A 21,825-nucleotide genomic window follows, 5' to 3' on the forward strand; every position below is an offset into this window, starting at 1 on the left:
TTGACAAAGGAGGTCGGATTCATCAGCCCCATTTTACAGATGAGGAAATCGAGGCATGAAGCCATAACAGGACTTGTCCACGGTCACGCCGCAGATCAGTGGCAGGGCTGGGAGAAGACCCCAGGTCTCTTCAGGCCCAGCCCAATGTGCCATTGCAGGATTGCTCCCAACAGTCCTGTTTGAAATGTCCCCCACCATGGGGCTCCCTCGGCAGACTGTTCCACAGATCTTCAGAGCAGGACCCTTCCCGCATCACTAGCCTACATGGCCCCTTTCCCAGTGTCACCCCCTAAGTTCTGGGTAGACTGCCAGGCATCCCCCAAAGCAAGGCCTGTCCCTCCTTGGTGTTTGCTAGAGATGAAAACCTGGATCTGAAGTGCCCCAGGCACTGGGGGAATCAACTCTGCCTCTTGCAGCTAAGGCCCATCCTCCCGTCACTGCCCTTGTCCCTATTTCCGGACTTCTCTACACTGGTGTCCTTTGAATTGATTTTTAAATCAGTTTCATTCAAACAGATTCTGCGGGCTGGATGCTCTGGTTTGATTTAAGAGCAGCTTGTTTCCATTTAGCTTGAGCCAATTCCCCATTGACCTAAAGTGAAGTAAGCTGATCAGAAACTGACAAAAGAGCGTCCACACACAGGTATACACTAGTCTAACTACACTGGTTTAAAATCCCACCTGCAAACTGGCCTTATGGTACTTTCCTGGCCCTCATTACCTGAGCACCTCACTATCTTTACCATATTTATCCACCCCATGAGGCAGGGCAGTGCTGTTATCCCCAGTGTACTGCTGGGGAAATTGAGGCACAGGGGGGTCTGTCTACACTGCACACCAGGCCTGGACTCTGGCTCAGGTTTGAGCCCCAACCCTCTTTCTGTCCACACGCAAACCAGTCTGGCTCAGGTCCCCAAGCACTCAGGGCCCAGTCCTAGGACCCCGCTTGGGGAGGTCAGAGCCTGAGTCCTGCTGCGACTCGGGTCTCAGCCCCACCAGTTTGCAGGGGGTACACATCTCAAGCCGCAGCCCCGGGTCAGACGGTCTGCATGGGGCAGGCCAGTGTTAGCACAACTCTGAGCCCCGGGGCCAGCAGCTGCACACCTGGGGAGGGGTGGGCAAGCGTCTGTGGCCTGCCATGGGCCGGGGCTCAGACTGGACGATCACGGTCCCTTCTGGCCTTAGCCCTATGCCAACAGGGCCTTGGAGCTGGCTTGCCCGGGTGCCAGGCCAGAGCCCCAGCCCCTCTTTAGCCCTCCTAACCTCTCCTGGAGGCGCCCAGCTCCCCCCGGGGCCGAGTCTCCCACCCCGAGGCGCTGGGCCGGTCTCCCCAGCCAGGGGCCGCTTGGCGAGGGGGGTGTCCGGTTACAGCGGGCCGGGCTCCAGGCGAGCCGCTGAGCGCTCGGGCTCCGGCCGGGGAGTCACGTTTCACTCTGACATCAGCGGGGCGAGCGAGCCCGCTGGAAAAGCCACTCGGCCGGCGGGGCCCCCCAGCGCAGCCCCCCGGCGCCCCCCCAGGTAAGGACTCGGGCTGCTGCGCCCACGCGGGAGCGGGGAGTCCGGGGCGCTCAGCTCCGGGGACCACGGGGTACCCAAAGTGTCGCCCCCTTCTTGGCACTGGAGAGGGGCCGATTTCACCCCCAAAGGCGGCCGGCGCCTCACGCGGCCTCTGCGACCGGCCGAACCGGATCCGACCCAGCTGGGACCCGGACCGAACCGGCGCTCCCGCTCCGGAGCCAGGCCTTTGCGCTCAGCCCCTTGCCTGGCGGCCTCTCCGCTCCGGAGCGCACGGGGGCCTCCCCATCGTCCCCGGGGGGAGCCTGCCCTGCAGCGCCCGGGGGAGCAAGCGGGTGCTCGCCCCCGACGGCTCGGGTCACAGCGGAGCTGCAAGAGCTCGGATCCGGCCTCTGGAAGGGGGCGTGTCGGGGGGGGCGCGCACAGCTGTGGGGGGGCTTTGGAGACCCAGGATGTTGTTTATGGCCGGGGGGTGTTGATAGAACAGCAGGGCCCCTCCCCAACCCAGGCCAGCCACAAGGAGCTTTTCACTGCCCTGCCCTTAGGTAGGATTATTGGCTGGGACTCAGGAGTTGCCAGCTCTGTGCTGGACTCCTGGAGGGGAGTGTGCCCTAGCAGTCGGAGCAGGGGCCTGGGAGCCTGGGCTCTGTTCTCAGCTCCGGTTAGCAAGTGAGGTCCGAGCAGGGGCCTGGGAGCCAGGACTCCTGGGTTCTGCGCTCACAGCTCTGGGAAGGGAGTGTGGTCTAGTGGTCAGAGCAGGAGGCCTGAGAGCCAGGACTCTTGGACTCTGCTCCTTGATGTCATCTTGCTGTAGGGCCTGGGATACCTCCCGCTCATTGCAGTTTGCCTCCCCCTCAAGTGGGGAGGATAGCGCTTCCCAGTCTGAGATGGGGCTGTGAGGTGGGTTAATCCATGAATGCTTGGAAAGGGCTTTGAGATCCTCCCGGAGGAGGTGCTAGAGGAAGGAGAAGAGTGGGCACTCGCTGGGGAACAGGAGGAAGTTGCCATCCGGCCTGGGCCGGAGGGGACCGTCTGGAGTCTAGAGAGAGTGATTTGCATTGAGTTTTTCCCCTCTGAAGCACTGGGCCAGGCAGGACAAAGCCACCAGCTGCAAAAATGCCAAACAAAGCACAGGGCAAAGCACCTGCAGCATCCCTCGGGCTAGAGGAGGCTCAGGGGTCAGCTGTAGGGACCGCACAGGGGGCACATGTGGGGCTGGAGTGCTGCTGCATCCTGGCGACCCCCAGGAAAGGCATTGTGGGGGGCTCTGCAGCTGGGCGTGACTTAGAACAAGCCCTGAGGCACCCAGTTTCTGCATGCTCAGCCTCAGCACCATGGCAAGTATTTGAGTGCCTCAGAGGGGATGGGAGCATTTCCGTGTGGTCATCTGGCCAGCTGTCGGGGGGGGAAGCAACAAGGGAAAGTGGGGTGCAGCAAAGTCAGAGCACAGGGAACCTCAAGAGAATGAAAAGCCTTGCTCAGCTGGGAGCAGCGTTCCGGCTTTGCTCCTGGCAGCTGGTTTTGTCTAGAGATGAACCAGCTCCATCCCTGCAGAACCAGCCGGCTCCTCTGGGTATGTTTGGATGGGGACAGAGGAGATGGTAATCAATTCTTGCAAGAGCAGCTGCTTGTGGTGGACGAAAGCTCAGCGTGGCTCTGCGGGATGCATCTCCCCTTTGGGGCTCTCAGCTGCTGCCTGGGGAACGCGGAGATCTGGATTAAAGATCCCACTGGGGTAGGGTGCGCATAGCGGACACAGAGAGCGAGGTGGAGAGGGTCCGCTCTGTGGTCAGGCCTGTGCAGGACGCACTTGCAGCTAAACCCAGCTAAGGACCTGCTGTCTGAGCGGTGCTGAGCACCCAACAAACTCCCACTGAAGTCAATGGAAACAGGTGTGTGGCTCTGGGGAACGCCCCCTCTGCCCCACTCCCACCTCCAAAAACCACAGCGGACGAGGCACATTTAAGACACCCATCGCTGGGGTGGCTGGGGGCCCTTCTGTGTCTCTGTGATCTTGGGGGAGAAGGAATTGCTTCTCTAATTTGCCATGTCCCAGGCTGGCAACTGCCTCCACCTAAGTAGCTGGGTCCTTTGATCCTAAGAGAACACAGCCACGCCCTAGTGATCTCAAAGCAGGCTCGCAGCCCCAATGCACCCTGTCCAGGAGGGAGGTGAAGCACCCATAGGTCGCATTATCTCCGTGTCACACGTGGGCAATCTGAGGCTCAGCAGTGACGGGCCCAGGCTGCCAGTCGCTTGCACTAACCAGTAGAACACACTCCCTCCCAGCGCCACGAATCTCCATCTATTTAGCCTACTGAAGGGAAGATTAAGAGGCAACTTGACCACGACTAGATCCAGCTCCCTGCCCAGGGCAGGGGCGGAGGGAAGATGGCCAATGGCAGAAGATGCTTTCATCTAGCAGAAATGATCCAATTCAGATGGGCCACGAGATGCACATTTCTAACAGGCAGGGGGATTAACCACCGGAACAGGGATGTGGTAGATTCTCTGTGGCCTGCAGTCTTTAATTTGAGGTTGGCTGTTTTCCTAAAGGACACGCTGTAGTGCAGCCAGCTGTTTCTGGGCTGGAGACAGGAACCCCCGGCTGAAATGCCTGTGCGAGGAGGGATGTCAGATCTAGCGATTGTAACGGGCCCTTCTGCCTGAATCAAAATAAATCGGTGGCTGAACCCCGGGGGTGCCCTGCACAGCTAATGCTGGCCGGCCAAACCATTTCAAATAATATGAAAGCCCATCGCCCGCCCGGAAAGGAAATACGCTGTTGATGGTTTCCTGAGAACCACTGGATCCATGCTCCTGCTACACGATTGGGAATAAAACACCTTTCCTATCACTTCTCTCTTCCAAACCCCCACACTTTCTTTTGTCCTCCCACAGGGGCCCTTCCTCCTTCCCTCTCTCCTTCTGGAGAAGACCCATGGGACACTGTGGGATGCTGATCAGACCCAAATGTCTGAATGGTCAGAGATCTGCTCCATGCTCTGGGCCTCCCCAGACAAAAACATCTCCGTGTTCTAGTAAGCCACTAACCTAGCTCTCTTTCCTTGCAGACGTTAATGACTTCTTGGCTTTGAAGAGGGAGATGCTGCACAGGGGTCCAGTGTCTAAGTGATGGTGGCGACCAGACTCCGAGACCCAGAGAGCCCGTGAGAATGTCCAGACCTGCCAACCCGACCCCCTCTCAACTTCTGTTTCTCTTGCTGTGTTTGAGCTGGGCCCTGACATGGCCCTGCGGGGCGCTGCCCAGTGCCCCGGACTACCTGCAGCGCGGCTGGCAAAGGCTGCTGGAGGAAGGAGAGAGCTGCTCGGACTGCAACCCAGAGGAATGCCCTACCCCCCGGGGATGCCTGGCAGGCATGGTGCGGGACCCATGCGACTGCTGCTGGGAGTGTGCCAACCTGGAAGGGCAGATCTGTGACCTAGACAACACCAATCACTTCTACGGGAAGTGCGGGGACCATCTGGAGTGCAAGCTGGACACGGGGGACCTCCGGAAGGGCGAGGTGCCCGAGCCCCAGTGCGCTTGTCTCTCCAGCCAGGCCCTGTGTGGCTCTGATGGGAAGACCTACACCCAGATCTGCAAGTTCCAGGAGGTGTTTCATGCCCATCCCGAGGCAAATCTTACTGTGGCCCACGAGGGACCCTGTGAATCAGGTAGTGTCTGGTGTCAAACCCCCTTCCCCTCCACCACCTTTCTTTCAGCCTTCCCCTGCATGCCAGCCAAAGATCCAGGGGTACATTCCGTGCGCCAGATCAGGAGTCCCAATAACAATGGGAGTTGTAGGTCTCTTTCAGATGGGAAACCGAGGCACAGAGAGATGAAGTGACACACTCAAGGTCACGCTGGAAGCCTGTAGCAGAGCAGTGATTTAACTGTCCTGCTTTTCCAGTGTAGCACAGCAAATAGTCCCTAGTGGAAATCTTCAGGGACCTTTGCCAAGAATTTCTGGGAAGATCTCTGGGGGTTTTCAGAAGCTAATACACTCAAAACACATGTGAAAATTCCAGAGAGTTGTTAGCAAATTCTTGGTTTCATTGCTGACTAGTTTTAAATCAAGCTGACTTATTTCACCCTCAGTTGTCATTGCAAACAGAAATAGCTGCCCCACCCCTCAGTCTTTCTGGGATCTTCCAATTGCTTCTGGAAATGGGAATTTGGGCTGCTTTAATCTGGTCTTCTGACTTGTTTTAATTTACTTTTTAAAAACCATCTCTAGTTTGTAGGGTAGGTTCTGGAAGGAGACAGAAGAAATATACACCATTCCACACTATAGCCTGGGGTTAGTGGGGTTTTTTTTTTATTTCCAGTATTTTCTGTCAAATTTGCTTTCATTAAATAACCTACCATTTCTATCCTTTTTTATTGTGAAGAAAACCTCGAATGAACTGCTGCCTGCCTGAGCCTGCAGACAGACACTGAAACAATCCTGCTAAGAAAGAGATGGGTCTGCCCTTGTTTGGTGCAGTGAGGTGTTCACTCTGAAACCTAGTGTTAGCCCCTTACATGTCCAAATATGCTAACTGCTTCACAGCTTATTCCCGTCACAGTAACCTCCCTCTGAAGTGCTTTATCTTGTAAGATCTAATTCCTTGGCAAGGATACTCCACAGGAATGTGGCTGCAAGCTCTGAACGAGGCAAATAACTGACTTTTCTTCCAGTTGCTTGCAGCTGTGTCAGTCCTCAGCATGTTTAGGTAGGTAGCTGGATTTATAAAAATACTAATAAAGGTGCCGATCTGAGATTGTGGGAGCCCCTGACACAGGCTACAAAAATTAATACCGGAAGCTAACCCCCCACCCCCGACAGCCTCTTCAGAAAACTGCCCTGCCCTGCACACACCCTCAACCCTTCCCAAACCCCTCCCATCGTATGTGGCAGAGACAAACCCCCAGTCTTGGAGAGATGCAGCAGCCCCACCCTCGTCCTCTGCAAGGTCGCCTGGAGAGTTAATAGTGCATGCAGGGCCTGGCATGAAACCTGGGCTGTAGCTAACCAAGTAACCCTGAGAGTCTCAGTTCCCCCTTTCCTGCACTTGGGGTAGGAGTAAGGTGGTGGCTTTAAGCCACCTTCATGCTTCCTGCATTCTAGAGCCTGCTTGGTCCTGGAAGTAATTTAGAGGAGCCTCAGGGCTGCTCTAATTTACATCTGCTTTCCAGGGCCTGAGGGCGCAGAGAAAAGTGGCAGTCGAGTGTGCACCAGTCGTGCCCCCAACATACTCTCTATGCCTAGGTGCCGGCGCCATGTGGGCTGGGGGATTCACTCTTCCTTTAAGCAGCTGGAGTCACATGAAGGAGCCTTGGCATAGCTGAGACCCTGCGTGTTATTGATGTCACCCCTCGGAGAAGGAACACGAATTGTCCCCCGGGGGCTAGGAGGTGCCGCTGAGACACGCCTTCTCCCATAATTCGCCTGTGAGGTTGTGCTGGGGGGGCGTGCCCCCCTCACTTCCCCTAAGATAGCTGCACTGAGAGGTTTCTGGGCTGGGCAGCCTGCTGGGCCCTTTCCTCTGTGGTCAGCAGGCTCTCGCGGGGGATTAGAGGACCAGGCTGGTACTTAACAAGTTCGCTTTCCAAACCTTGTGGCTTTGGAAGAATGTTGCCCTTCGCTGGAGGGAGAAGTGACTGAGAAGCCCCAGGCTGCTGCTGGGATGTTATTCTGCCTCTTAAATGCGTCAGACAATTTTTAAAACAAACAAACCGAGAAAGCACCCGCGGGCGTCTCTTCCCCATTTCCTGGCTGGAGGTGTTGGTGGCTTGATGATCTCATTTCCCTGGAGAACTCGCACTACCAGACCAGGCAGGGATGGTACCAAGTGTGCTGGTGTCATGGCTCAGCCCGAGATAAGCTGGAAAACTCCCCCCGCAACATCCCACAGTTTGGAAGGGGTCAAAATCCAACGCTGAATTTTGCAGCTGTATTTTCTGCCTGGACGCTGTATTTTCAGTCTCAGTCCCACTAATGCTGGAGATTCAGCAAACCAACAGCGAGAAAGAACCAAAGCACCGTCTCCTGCAGCGAGGCAGAGCCCGAAACAGCCGCTGTCTTCACAAGCGGGCAGAGCCCCCAGGACTGGAGAGTGCGGCCCGCATCAAACCAAGGCTTCGCGGTCTCTGAGACCCCCACCATGATCTCGGACGAGCTGTCGGGGGGAAAGGGTGCTTCTCCACCGTGACCTCAACCCCTCGGGTCTGCAATGGGGCCTAGTGATCAGTTGAGCTTCTGGTTAGGGTGGAAACACAGGGCAAAAACAGTTCTTTTTGGTGACGTTTTTAACCACGTTTTTCCCCCTTTCGGCGCTCTACCCAGAAAGGCTGCCCACAGGCTACTGTGACTATTATCCTGTGTTATATGTATGGTGGGAGCAGCTTTCGTATGTGCTTGGAAAGATCCTTGCACACAGAATCAGAGAAATGTCGGACTAGAAGGGACTTTGAGAGTTCATCTAGTCCAGTCTCTGCACTGAGGTGGGACCAAGTAACCCTATAACATCCCTGATTTACCTCCCTGTGACTGGGTAGGAGTGTGGCCTATTGGACAGGGGACTGGGACTTAGGAGACTTGGGTTCATCTCCTGCTTCTTCCACTGGTTTACCGGGTGCCCTCTCAATGCCTCAGTTTCCCCAGCTGTACAGTGGGGATAATTGATACTGAGCTCCTTTGGGAAGCACTTTCAGATCTAAGGATGAAAAGTGCTAGGGATTATTGTAAGTGCTTGTCTGCTACAGCTGGGAGAGCCAGAGAAGCTACAGCATTGCCAGCTCTCATGCCATTTGATATCTTTCCTAAAGCCTCAGCTCCTGGAGTCAAAGGATTTTGGGAGAATCTGAGCTCTCTTTTTTTTTTTTAAATGCAAGTTTCTAGCCCTTCTGGTTGCAGACAAAAGCCTGAAATCATGAAGCTTAAAGGCTCGAAATGCAGAAGGCGAATGAAAAACGCCAAGCCTTGACTCCTGGTTCAAAATGAGCATGAAGCCAATCCCCTGATTTTGCGGGAGGTCACTCAGGATTCGTTAACCTTTGGGTTTGTTGGTGCAGCAGGAAGCAAGCCAGCATGTGGCGGGGAGGCAGAGGGGCAAAATGTAGCTGGGAAGACAAAGGTAAAGGGTCTGTCTCAGAGGGCCAGAGAACACTGGATGATTGCAGGGGTTAAACAGCTTGCAATAAGGTAACACAGTGGGGTGGCTAATTGAGTCTGCCTGGCCTCATGATCGGCATGTGAGGGGCATGCTTTGAGTGTGTGGTGACTTTGCTGAAAGCCTTGTTACAGGGGCTTAGGCTGGGAAGACCGACAAGGTCTTTAATGAGAAAGTGGCACCCGCTGAGCTGCCATCCTAACGAACGGCCGCTCCTCAAATCGCTCTGCTTTCGTTCCACCCTGGACTTTTGCCTGCTCCCCTGGCACGTTTCAGCTGAGGATCTCAAAGCACTTTACAGATGTTCACTAGTGAATTAGCACCCATCTCCTCACCTTGACAGGTTGTGACTTGCCTAAGGCCAGGCTGGGAGAACTGGGAGTGGAACCCAGGAGTCCGGACTCCCAGTCCGCTGGCCTAGCGGCTAGGAAAGATTCCCTTGCCTGCGGTGATAACACATTCACAAGTAGACACTGATGCCCAGTCTCTGGGGCTGAGTGGGGTTGTTACGGCCCCTAGTTCCAAATTAAATGGTCCTGAAGCCGGGAGCGGCATTGCCTCCAGCGGGTGCATTGGCCTGGGATGGAAGCAACAGGCTGCGGCCGTCTCTGGAAGAGGGATGTTCACGAAGGCGCATCAGGGCTCCATCCCCCTGCCGGGCAGATGGAGGGAACGCGGGCACAACTTGGGGGGAAATGCAGAATGGGCAGAGCACCGAGGTGGGAAAAGAAGGGGGCCGGCCAGCCAAGGGTGGGCGTTTGGTCCTCGGGGTGTGCTGAGATGGTGGCACAGACAATGAAGTGCAGAGCGCTCCCAGCAGCCGTGGGGTGGGTAGGAGGCAGCGATCAGGCCTGGGCTGATCAGGAATGACTCCAGTGGTGAGAGACCGGAACCGGGCCCAGGAACCGGGCCCTGTCCTGGTATGGCTGCTGTCTGAGTGGGATGCTGGGCTGGGGTATGTCCGTCTGCCCCGAGGAGCGCTGCAGAAGTGTCTCCGTCAGCCTGAGATCGGACCTCCTGCTCTGCACGTATCTCCCAACCGGACGCTCCGCTGTGGGGCTGGGCCCTGGCAGCGCCAAGCCCACGTGGGTTCGGCTGGGCCTGCGAGGGGCTGGCCAATCTTCTGAACCAACAGGTCCCTTATCTCATCTCTCTCTCCTCCACCTCCTTCCCCAGAGCCCCAGATCTTGTCTCCTCCCTACGACGTGTGGAATGTCACCGGGCAGGACGTGATCTTCGGCTGTGAGGTCTTCGCCTACCCCATGGCGTCCATTGAGTGGAGGAAGGACGGCGCGGAGATCTTGCTGCCGGGAGATGACCCCCACATCTCTGTACAGGTGAGCTGCTGGATCAGAGCTCCGGGCAGCTGGGGTGGGTCGCCCTGTTGTCAGAGGAAACCCCAGCTCGCTGGAGGGACAGCAAGCCTGCCCTGAGCTGTGGGGCAGTGTTTTCTACCTCTCTCCTCAGCACCTCCTGCCTGCGGACGGGCTGTTGTATCTCTCAGTATTGCCACGTCCCCGGTTCCTGAAGTAGGTGATTCCTTCTGTTGCTTTCCACTGGGCCCCTCGCAGCTGTGGGATTTTCTCAGGACTTCAGTGCTGTTCACCAGAATTCACCCGGAAGCTGGTATATTTGTGCCAGACAATAATAAACTGCACATCATCAGTGAGATGCAGCCACTTCTGGGTGGAACTCAATGACCTTTCTGCATCATGAACAATAGAGAAAAGAAGCATTGTTTAGGGTGGGCCGTGGAGGCAGAAGTAGGTGTAATGGGAGGAAATTAAGCAAAGGAAAATTGAGTCCTGCAAGGAATTGCTTGCTCTCATTGAGACATTAGACCATGGGAGGGTCTCCAGAGATAAGTGATGGAATCCTTATCACTTGAGCCTTCTTTTGTACAAGGCACTGGAGACCATGTGGCCTGCCACGATCATCCTCTGACTGGGGACGGACTAGATAGACTCTGATAGGAACTGGAAAGCTGGTAACCTTACGCCACTAACTACAGGCTAACAGCCGTCTGCTTCACTGGTCACCTACAGCCTCATTGAAAGTGTTGCAATTCCAGTGTCTTGCTGGGATAGGACAGCACGAGGCGGGTGGAGGTGCCTGGGTCAGATGAAGTTGGGGGAAGAGTCACCAGGGATGAAGGAAGGGATTCTATGCTATGATAATTGGAAGGGGGTGAAGGGTGGTTCCCAGATCAGATAAAAATGCTGGATGAAAATAGATGGCTCTGGACTGTCATGGAACTGGTAATCAAGAGCAATTCCAGCCTTCCCTCTATTTGGCATCTCTTATTCCCCAGCGCAGAGTCCTGGAGGCAGCTCAGAGGCCCTGGGTTTCCAGGCAAGGCAGAGCAGGGGTGACACATAAATGTTCGGAGATCGATTGGTTTCTTCTGGCTTTGTGTATCCTGTTTATGCAGAGGGAGGGGGGGAAACCCAAGCAGAAAACCAGACAGCTGGGTGGGTATTGCCCAGACCCTTTTAAGTGTTTGAGGGTTGTTGTTTTTTTTAAAAAAGAAAGCCTCAGATTTTCACATCTGAAAAGAAATTGGCCTATTCCAGTTTGGATCCAGAGAGTCGCGTTTCCCAGCCGGCTGCGATGGGGGTCTCTGGATAGAGGTGTTGCAAGGGGGCTATTCCTGGAAACATGGCTTTCTGTCTGGCCTCAGTTACCATTAAAGAGCTCTTCCTTCGCCTACGTCCTCCAGAAATCCCCGCACAGCTGCGACTGCCAGCCAAGGGCCCGGTGTTGTGTTAGTCCAGCTGCGTAGAGCCACCACCTTTACCAGGCCACTAGAGGGAGCCAGTATCCTAGGGCTGCAATGCCAGGCGTCTGTCTCGGTCACAGGCTGTGGCATGTTGCCTTTTGTGCTGATGCTGATGGGCTAAATTCACCCTGGGGGGTCACATTGCTGGCTGCATTGGAATTACACTGGGAAGGAGGTTGGCCCCAGGAGGCTGGCCAAGAGAGACCCCTTTTCCTTGGCACTGTCCTGGGGGTGGCCTGGCAGATTCCCACAGCTGGACCCCCGCAGCCGCCGGCTTCTCACTCTGCCGTACGCCCGGCTGACACTAGCTGAACGTGTTTGACTCCAGTTCAGGGGAGGCCCCCAGAAATACGAAGTGACCGGCTGGCTGCAGATCCAAGGCGTCCGGGTGACGGACGAGGGCACCTACCGCTGCTTTGCCAGGAACAGGGTCGGGGAGGTGGCTGCGCTCGCCAGCTTGACGGTCCTGACGCCGGGTAAGTGAGACGCCCCCCGGCCAGCACCTCCGCTTCAGGGAGCCGGGTTCTGCTGTCCTCTCGAAGTGCCCAGGACGTTTGGCCTTCCCCAATCAGCAATAAAGCTACACTGGGGTTTCCCTGCCTCTGGCTCGCTGCTCAGCTCTGTCAGCTCGGCTAGGAGAGCTGGAGCTCGGGAGAGGAAGCTGGCAGGGGAGTTGGTTGTGGGTCCGCCCTCAGCAGCACTCTACCACCTGAGCTAAAGGAGGAACTCCATTCCCTGAGGCAGCAGTGGGCTGTTATCCTCTAGCAGCTCAGCCACTTGAGGGGGACGCAACACACACCTTGCCCTGTGTCTTACCCATTCTTGGCCCCTACAGACAAGTGGGGACTCTTAGGCCAAAGTACAGGAGGATAGATACGTGTGGGGCTCAGGAGAGCTCGGGAGGAGGGGTGGGTGCATGCGTGCAGGAAATGTGAACACTCACAGCTGTTGGTTCCCTTAGACAAGATCAGAATGAATACGTTATTTTTGTTTAGAAGGGCTAGAAACCTGCCTGCTTCAGGGCATCCCCAACCACTCACTGATGGGTCAGGAAGAAGCCACCCTCAGGGGCAGGTTATTCCATCATTGTCCACTGTGGGGGCTTCTTGCACCTTGTTCCAGCCACTGGGCTGCTTGGACCCGCTGCTGTGAGTTAGCAGAAGCAGCTCCACATTGTGTTTGGCTTTGGGCACTAATCAAACTTCACTGATGGCAGCGGGATTAGCCCTGGGGTGGATTTGGCCCATTGGGATTCAGGGTGTTGATGCCACCGAGCGGTTGGGTTAACCATCCCCGGGGCAGAGAGAGGTGGAGGGGCTTGGGACCCATACAGCGGAGATTAGGTAGAACTGTACCCCTTGGCTTCTGTGCTGCCTTTTCAGATCAGCTGAACATGACGGGGCTGTCCCTGCCCAAGCTGCACCCCGGGCTCGAGGATGACGTGGAGAGCGAGGAGTCAGACGATTATTACTAACGGCTGCAGCGGGGAGGTGGGACCAAGGTCGGGATCCAGGATGGAGAGGTCATCCGCCAGCCTGCCTCCTCTACGGCAGTCCAAGGCATGGACACCTGGCCCCCTTCCTCGTGAACCTCTGTGGGTGGAGTTTGGGGAGAATCCCTGAGCAGACCTCTCCCTCCACGTGGAAACTCCTTCTGCTATAAAAAGTTTTGGGTTGAGATCTTTTTTGGGGCGTGGGGGGGGGTCATCTTTCAACACATCCCTTTGCTGGGTGAAGGGGGCAGCAGGAGGGATTATTAGGTGTTTAGTGGCTTCCAGGAGAGGTGAATGCTATCGGCACCTGGAGCCGTGCAAAGAGCAGCTCAGCAGAAGTGTTGGCTTGGTTATGGAGGCCCAGCAAACAGGAGCTCGGCTAAGCTCCTTTCTGGCTCACCTGGTACCAACAGACCATGGGGATCCCGATCAGAGTCTCAGCCTGTGCAAGACACCCCCACCCACCCCCACACAAAGCAAGCCTGGCCACTAACTGGGGATGCCACTAATTGTCTGCTCTGATGTCCAGCTACCAGCTGGTGACCAAATCAGGCCCCGACGGATGTAGCCAGGAGGTGCTCTTTGGAAATCCTTGGGTGCAACTGGTCCCTTGGTCTTGGGGAGATTGGAGCCACTCTCCTAAGATGGGGAGCCACCCCATGCCAGCATTATTGGACCCTCCAGGAGCAGAAGGACTCACTTCCCAGGTTAGGGTGCTGTCATGATTAAGACCAACAAGGAAGGCTGGTCGCCGCTGCTGGGGGGTTGGAAATGGGATTCAGAATCCAGCCCCTACAGAGCGACACCGAGGGCTTCACACTAACACGTGAGGACGACCACACCCCATTCCAAGCAGCCTGCATGTCACCAGCTCTCTAGCCACCTGCTGCAGTCCTGGGGCCATGCTGGTGTCTGCAGCTGGAACGGGCTCTCGGAGCGGTGTGATCAGCCTCCGGGGTTAGCACCTAACCGCAGAAAGGTTCTTCTCTCCTGAGACTCTCTCTCCAGTTTATTAAACCTTTTTTCGTCTCCTCTTGTGCGTGCACGGATTTGCTTCTCTTCCAGCCACGCTGTGGCTTCGGGAGGGTGGGGCAGGGAGGGCCAGTCTACTGCACCAGGGCTGTCCCTAGCCTCAGTGGTCCGAGGTTCCCGTGTAGAATGGCCAGTGCAGCCCTCCACCCTGTTCTTTATGGAACCGGGCCCCCCTTCTAGTCCTGGTAGAGGTACAGTAGCCGAATCGCGACACTGTGTGGCCACTGGACCACAATGCAACATGCCCACGGGGCAACACCGCTGCAGCAGGGGGATACAATTCATGTAGTGCAGGAGAGTCCTGCATGCCAGGCTGCCTGCTGCACATGGTGCCGGTCCGACACAGCACACAATCCAGCACGCGCTTATTGCCCTTACACACACCTGAGGGAACAGGCGGGGGCTTCGGCTCGTTCCACAGAAGGTAGGGCTCAGGGTCTGGGACAGGAGGGGCGTGGGGCTGCTCTCTGGAGGAGCTTCTCCCCTGCCCACAAAGAGGCCCCTGGCTAGGGCTGTCTGAGGGCTACAGACAAAGGGGTCTCTGCTGGCACTTCGGGAGTTCCATGTCCACTGACACCCAAAACCATTTCTGTTCACACGAGTCCTGAACTCCTTGGCGGTTGCGGAGCGCCTGCATCGACCCATCGCTCCCAACGGTGAATGGAGACGCTGCCCGAGCGAGGACTGAGGGGGCATGACGGGCAGCTGTCCACCCAGCGCCCACTGACTTGCGATAGCAGTGAGGAGCCGCTCTCCGCATGGCCAGCCCCAGGCGTTCACAAATCATGAGTCAGGCCACACACAAAAACATCATGAAATTTTCCTAAAGATAATACAGTTTAGGGTACTTTCCTTGGCCATCAGGGCACTCAGGGTCAGACTCGGGTCACATCTTCCACCTTTTCTCTGCTACCAGCAAGGCTAGAAACCTACGGCTTTTGGGGGGTAAAACGAAAGCACAGATTCTCAAGATCACATGACTCCGGGAGCTGGGGCTTTAAGCAAAACACCCCTCCCCCCATCACAAGACTTACGATCAAACCACAAGACTTGGCAATGCTGCAGCCCCTTGCGCTTTTGAAATCTGCCCCTTCCCCCTGACTAGCGCCATCAGGCAAGTCACAGGGAGCCGGGCTGCGGCTGTCACTGCAGAAGACAGGCAGCAGGGGTGTGAGGCCCCAAGTTTCCAAACAGCAGGATCTTTTGCCAGGCCAAATTCTGTCCCAGTGTCCTCCAGCCACACTCTCAGTGACAGGGATTTTGCCTGAGGAAGACCTGAGTGAAAGCTAAGGGCCAGATCCTGCGTCCAGACTTAGTGGTGTAAACCTGGAGCCACCCCACGGAGCTCAGTGGAGTTACTCCAAATTGACACCAATCAGGCCTGGGCCCACAGTACTGGCCCTCTGCAGGGTCTGGCTCCGCAGTCTCCCCCGAAAGCGAGACGGATGTTGGTGCTGGTTGGAGCTTTGCTTTTCTCTCGCACCTCTGGGGGGTTTTTAAGCCGATGCAGACACCGATTCCGGAGTCAAACCCACCCAGGCAAATAAAAGGGTCTTGTGTGGAGCTGGCAGGGGAAGGAAATTCCGGCAGTCAGAGCAGCTGGGCCAGCCCGGCCGGGGGGCCAAAGTCAACAGTGGCAGCAGTTCTGCATGACCACCAGACGCTGAGCAATGCCACAGCTCCCAGTGAGCTAATCCCCCCTGTCCCCCCGCTTTACAAACTCATGCGATTTAATCCAAGGGAAGGCGAGGGCTGGAAGCAATGGCCGGTGTGCGCAGGTGCTCTGCAAGATTGCCTTTGCACATCTAGCCCTGTCAGGGCCCCCCAAGCCCAACCCCAACCCCAGCCCCCCTGCTATGCCAGCTCTGAACTCCCCCACACCAGAGTCTGCCGATGCCCCTCAATCCCAATCTACAGCCCCCCTGCTGGTCCAGCCCCAAGGCTCCTCAATCCCAGCCCGCAGCCCCCCCCCCGCTATGCCAGCTCTGGACTCCCCCACACCAGAGTCTGCCGATGCCCCTTGATCCCAACCTACAGCCCCCTCTGCTGGTCCAGCCCCCCCCGAACTTTGCCTCACCCCTCTGTCCTGCCCCAGCACCCCCTAGCTATGCCAGTTTCATGCCCTGGAAACGCACCCTGCATCCTGACCCCAGCTCGGATACTACGATCTCAGGTGTGAAGATCTAGTGAGGAGAGACTCCTGCTGGTGGGCCCTGCAATGTGCCCACTGGGTGTGTGTGGGGGGTGTTACAGGTCCCCCCCGCCCCCCGTGCCTGATCTGCACAGGGCAGCAGGCTGTTTCAACCCCAGCTGATGAGACTTGGGGCTTTAGCTCATGCTTTTAGCTCGGGTTCGGTCCCTGGTGAGTTGGCCGAGCCGGTGGCCATCACCTCTACTTTGGCTGAGAGGCCCAGCATCCCCTCCTCCCTGTGACTCAACCTGCTGGGATCAAAGGAAACCCAGGGCTTGATCCCGACACTCCCTGAAACCATGGGGAGACTTTCCCTGGACTTCAGCGGGCCCTGGAGCGGGCTGGCCTCCTGGGAAATCAAGCGGCTGGGATGAGGGGAGGCGACTGGCTGGCGAAGCCGTCTGCCGAGCCTGTGAATCCCTGAGAAGGAGCCAGCTGGAGAGGTCTGGGCCTCTCCCCTGGCATTAGATCGCGGAATGTGCCACGCTGAGGTGCCTTTGATTGGAGTGATGGCTCCCAAAGCCCCCCTCACTTCCCCCAATTCCCAGGCCTCTCTCCAAGCCGTCAGGAATAACGGGCACGATTCATTTACAGGGGTGGAGGAGGATGGGGAGGAGGGAGCCAGTACAGTGGGCTGGAACCGGAACAGAAACCCCGATTAAACCAGTTTGATCCATGGCTGATGGCAACAGCTCAAGGCCGGGCCTTGGGGCGAAGGGGAGGCAGGGCTGAAAGGAGCAGGGAGAGGAGAGTGGGAGGGTGGTTCAGTGGTTATGGCCCTCACATGGGACTGGGATCAATTCCCTGCTCTGGCATAGGATTCTTGTGCAGCATTTCAGTGCTCTGTGCCTCAGTTTCCCTCACCACAAAATGGAAGTAGTGACACTGACCAGCTCTGAGAGCTTCCAAGCACTAATGTAAGAGCAAGGGGGGGTGGTTGTCGCTATTTCCAGAGGTGGACCTAGACCCACAGTGGGTGTGGTGTAGGTTTCTGTGTCTCCCCTGACGTTCTGTACAGCTGCTAAGGGTCCGGCTCTAAAGTTCCCACTTGATCATTTGAGCTGGCCGAACATTTCCCACCAGAAGGTGTTGGTTGGTTTTTTTGGATGGAAAATGGCGATTAAAGCCATTGGGGATGGGCCAGTGGGTGGGGCACCCGAGCAGGATCCGAGAGAGCGACGTTCAGTTTTTGCCTCTGCCACGGGCGTCCAGTGTGACCTGGGGCAAGTTGCGTAGGCTGGGTCTGGGGGACCCGGGCTGGTGGACTGGGTGTTTCCCAGCCTGTGTTTGAGTGTCCACACTGCATTGTTAACCCCAGTTTACAATTGCTGGACCTGGGTCCCACAACTGTGCTAACATGACCATGCTGCACTACACAGACTTTCGGACTTGGGGCTGAGGCCTGAGCTGCGTCCACAGTGCAAACCGAAGGGGCTTGGACCCACGTCACGGCGGGACTCGGGCTCTGACCCACCCCCCCAAGAAGGGCCCTAGGTCCCAGGCTCTGAGTGACCCGAGTCAGACTGGTGTGTGTGTGGACGGAAGGGGGGCCTGGGCTCAAACCTGAGTCAGAGCATGGGCGTGGTGAGCAGTGTAGACACACCCTGGCTCAGCTTCCCCATCTGGAACATGGAGAAAATATGTCCCAGCTGTGAGGATCAAATCCATTAGTGGGTGCGTGGAGCTCAGATACTACCAGGGGGAAGAGCAGCTAAGTGGATAGGCATTGGGAGGCATGTGTTATAATGTTTTGTGATTACAACCCTTCCCATCAGACCAGCTCTTCTCCTTCCGCCGTCCCCAAACACACAGCGCGCAGCAGTTAACGTTTGCCGAGCCAGGATATTCCTGGGCAGCAGGGGAGAAAACACAGCTCTTTAATCTTCCTTATTGCTCCATTGCCTTCTCCATTCCAAGTCCTTTGCAAGAGGTCATTAAAAAGCAATGAAGGAACCCGAGCACTTTGTATCCTTTGCAGACAGGACCGTCAGCCAGAATCATGGCTTCAGTGCGTCCCCACTGGGGTGGTAAATCAAAGGGAGTAGAAACACAATCCGTTACCGAACGAGGGTGAATCAAAACAAGGGGCAATTGTCATCGTCTCCTGAAAGGAGCTGCCAGGCATCTTTGATACTCAGGGAAGGGTTGTTCTCAAGTCACCAGTTCTCGGGAAGCGATTGGTTTCTAAACAGGCCTGAGACACCAGACACAACGTACCGAGCAGAGGAAATGTGCAGGAGGAACATGCCAGCTGAGTCTAGGAGATAAAACATCCCTCCCGCGATTATTTATTTATTGCTCCTTAGGTGCTGAGGAAAGAACGGACATATGCCCTGTGAGTCACAGGTGCTGCCGGCCAGCTCTGCAATTAAGAGTGCAGGGAAGGGGAGGTGGAATTTTTCCACTCACAAGTTTTCACTCAAATCCAGCTCAGGTCGCTAATGACCAAGAGTTGGCCCTGCTGTCACAGATGGGGCAGGTGGGTCTCAGGAAAGGCTGGTGAGGATGGATCCTGAGCCAGTGTAATGTCCATGTAACTGCAGCCGGACTAGCCCAGTGTTAGCCAGGAGCTGGAGGCTGAGTGGGTGAGGCGAGGTGAATTCCTCCATCATGCCTAGAAGCAGCCCCTGGTGAGATGAGAACTCAGGTGCATGATTTGTGCAGGGGGAAGGTTGCATGCGATGCACCGAGCAGATCGCAGGCCCTAGGTTCCCATGTCAGCCCCTTTCACCAGCACGAAATTCACTTCAACATTAAAAGAGCCAGTAACCGGCCCTGTTCCCCTGATCCAGGGGTCAGTGCCCAGAATCAGTCGCTGCCGTGGGACTTAATTAAAGTTATTTGTTGTAACTTTAAAAACCGGTTGTTCAGCACTCACCTGGGATCCTGTCCAGCCGTAGAGTTAACCCTTCTGCTGCTGCCCACTGACACGCCGTTGTGGTCAGTGTAGCATTAGGGCACCCCTGGGTCCCTGGCCAGTGCAGCAGGGGCACCCCACCTGGGCATATCTAGAATACTCATCAGCCACCCAGCAGCCAATGTAAGTGACACACAGGAAGCCCTGGGTGGACGTTTCTCATCCTGCACCTCTGGGAGGCCTAGATGTGCTTCTTACTGCTGGACCTGCCTGTCACATCTCAGCTGGGTGACAATTTCCAAAGGTGCCCAAAAAGAAAAGGAGGACTTGTGGCACCTTAGAGACTAACCAATTTATTAGAGCATAAGCTTTCGTGAGCTACAGCTCACTTCCTCAGGTGCCCAGGTTTCTTTGGCTCTGGCCCAGCACCCCTCTGGGTAGAGCAGTCACCCATTCAAAACTTCCTTCCCTGGTGCCTAAAAGCCCTGAACAGGTAGTTCCAGGGTAGCTGTGGGGTCATCCAGGGTGGCAAGTGAAAGCCAAGCACCCAGCTTGCCAGCCCAGCAGCCTGCAGCCAAAGCAACAGCTACATCCAGATGTTGTGATGACATAATGGACAGGGGTCAGGCTGGGAGCAGCCAGGGTGGGGTGGGGAGGGAATCAGTCTAACTCCCCGTTAGCACTCTGCCAGCCAGTTCTTCAGAACAGGAAAATCTTCCCAGTCAGATTCAACCATATTTGCCTTGATCATGGACAGATGGCAGAGAGCAAAGTCCTCTGTCTCCTCGGGGCTGCTTAATGGGGTCTGAGATAGACCCATGTGGATCTAGATCATGCCAGGGTTTGGGGCAGACCCATTTCTAGGTTGCATCTCTTTGCCCGAAAAGCATGGACTACCCCCAGTGACAAGGTTCCCGCAAGACATGGGTTTGAGCCTTGTGGGGTCAGAGCGAACCTAAGGGGTTAGAGCTGGCCCAAGTTTTGCATTCAAAATGTTTTCGCCACAAAAAGTGGCTTTTTGGTCACAATGAAAATTTCCACTGGAAATGTCAGTTTTCTATGAAATTTCAGGGGCTTTCATGGAAACTCCCCAAGTGACCAAATACCCCAGCGTTTGGCGACAAACCCCCAAAGGTTCTTTGGTTTGGGGATTTTCAAGGAAAAACACAAAAGCTTTGGAAGACAATTTTTGATAAAAAAAAAATGAAAGAAAAACATTGTAACTTCCATCAAAAACGTTTACAGGAACAAAAAGTAACTTCCCGACTGGGTCTCGGGATGGAGGCTCGTCTGGGCCAACTGAACCTCCTCATGGTGCTGGAGAATTCACCCAGGAGACAAGAAAATGGGGGCAGGGGTGAAAGGAAGCTAACCAGTTAACTAGCCACCCAAGGTGTGACTTCAACAGGAGCGTGGGGGGAATCAACCGTCACAGTGTATTGGAGACAGCAGGAGGGGAAAGTCGTATGCTGAATAAACACGTATCAAGGAGACAAATCCAGAAACGCAAGTGACCCCTTCTCACCCATCCTCAAATAAAATGGGACTCAGATCCAAACCCCGCCCCGCATTTTTGCAGACCTCTAATAATTAACCAGGAGGAGAGCAACAGCAGGAAAGACAGATGAACAGTCCTAGTCAAGAAGCATCTGATGAGAGGCAGAGAGGGAGAACCACTTCAGAGGCATCACTTAGCCTGTGATCAGCAGGGGCTGCAAACCCACCAGGGGTTAGAGCCTGACCTTGCAGCCTCAGCAGGAAGGGGAGTGCATTGCATAGCAGCTGTGCCTGATCTGGGCTTCGTCAGCCACTCGCTCCGACAGGACAGCGTCACCGACGGGCAAGCCGCTGGCCAGACATACGGATGGGCTCTGGGACTGGGAGTCAAGAGCCGCCTTTCCGGCTGCTGCTGCCTGTCTCCTCCTGCAGATGGAAAGGCTACCGACTGGGGCAGGGGGTCATTGCCACCCCTGTGGGGGATGCTGCTGTGATTGAAATGCCAGCACCTGCCAAATGACACCCCTAACCAAAGGGCAGCGTCACCAGGTGCTCCTATAAGAGTTGCAGAGACCACTCCAGCCCAGCAACCAGCTGTTTCTGGTTTCCTTCAGGCCACAACCTCAACAGCTCTGAGGGATTGTAGGGCTTGGGGCCACCTGGGCTGCTGAGGAACGTAGGCATTGCATGATTGGATTCAGAGGAAGGTGACAGAAACCTTGCAATAGGCAGATGGGGGATAATCTACCCTCCTGAATAGTTCCTTCCTGACCCCATGATGAGAGGTTGGTTTATGTCCTGAAGCATGAAGGTTTGTTGGCCTCTTTCACAGTCTTTATGTTACCTTGGACCTGTCTGAATGTCCCCAGGGAAGGGGAGAGAGAGGATTTACTCCCCCTGGTTGAACACACCAAGAGCATCAGGCAAGGAAATCCATGCTTTTTAACGAGAATGACACATTTACATCAAGTATCGGGGGGTAGCCATGTCAGTCTGTAGCCACAAAAAAAACGAGGAGTCTGGTGGCACCTTAAAGACTAACAGATTTATTTGGGCATAAGCTTTCATCGGTAAAAACCCTACTTCTACTATAGCTTACATCATACATTTACATCATACATTCCTGAAGGATCGCAAAGCACTTTATAGGCCATGGACCCAATTTTCCTCTCTCACACATTGGTGTCCATCAGGAATGACTCCGCTGAAGTTAACGGAGTTAAACATGTAAAAGCAGGGTGACCGCAGAATTGGATCTGGAACTGGAATATGTTAGGATCACTTCCCCCACCACTGAAATGCAGC

The 21,825-nt window shown here is 55.6% G+C and overlaps 1 protein-coding gene across 1 annotated transcript; it reads left to right on the top strand.

Moving 5' to 3' along the window:
• Positions 1–1,379: 1,379 nt before the first annotated feature.
• Positions 1,380–13,975, top strand: KAZALD1 (Kazal type serine peptidase inhibitor domain 1). Its single transcript, XM_084634392.1, has 5 exons — positions 1,380–1,517; positions 4,589–5,192; positions 9,849–10,009; positions 11,780–11,927; positions 12,834–13,975. The coding sequence occupies exons 2-5, from the start codon at positions 4,691–4,693 to the stop codon at positions 12,923–12,925; spliced, it is 903 nt and encodes a 300-aa protein (XP_084490518.1). The 5' UTR covers positions 1,380–1,517; positions 4,589–4,690; the 3' UTR covers positions 12,926–13,975.
• Positions 13,976–21,825: the final 7,850 nt, after the last annotated feature.

The sequence above is a fragment of the Lepidochelys olivacea genome (genome assembly GCF_965140295.1).
Source record: "Lepidochelys olivacea isolate rLepOli2 genome assembly, chromosome: 7".
In the NCBI taxonomy this organism is placed as follows: Eukaryota; Metazoa; Chordata; order Testudines; family Cheloniidae; genus Lepidochelys; species Lepidochelys olivacea.

Coding starts and splice junctions, on each gene's coding strand:
- KAZALD1 (XM_084634392.1), top strand. CDS start 4,691: ATGTCCAGACCTGCCAACCCGACCCCCTCTCAACTTCTGTTTCTCTTG. Junction 10,010..11,779: donor ACCCCCACATCTCTGTACAG/GTGAGCTGCTGG, acceptor GTTTGACTCCAG/TTCAGGGGAGGCCCCCAGAA. Junction 11,928..12,833: donor CTTGACGGTCCTGACGCCGG/GTAAGTGAGACG, acceptor CTGCCTTTTCAG/ATCAGCTGAACATGACGGGG.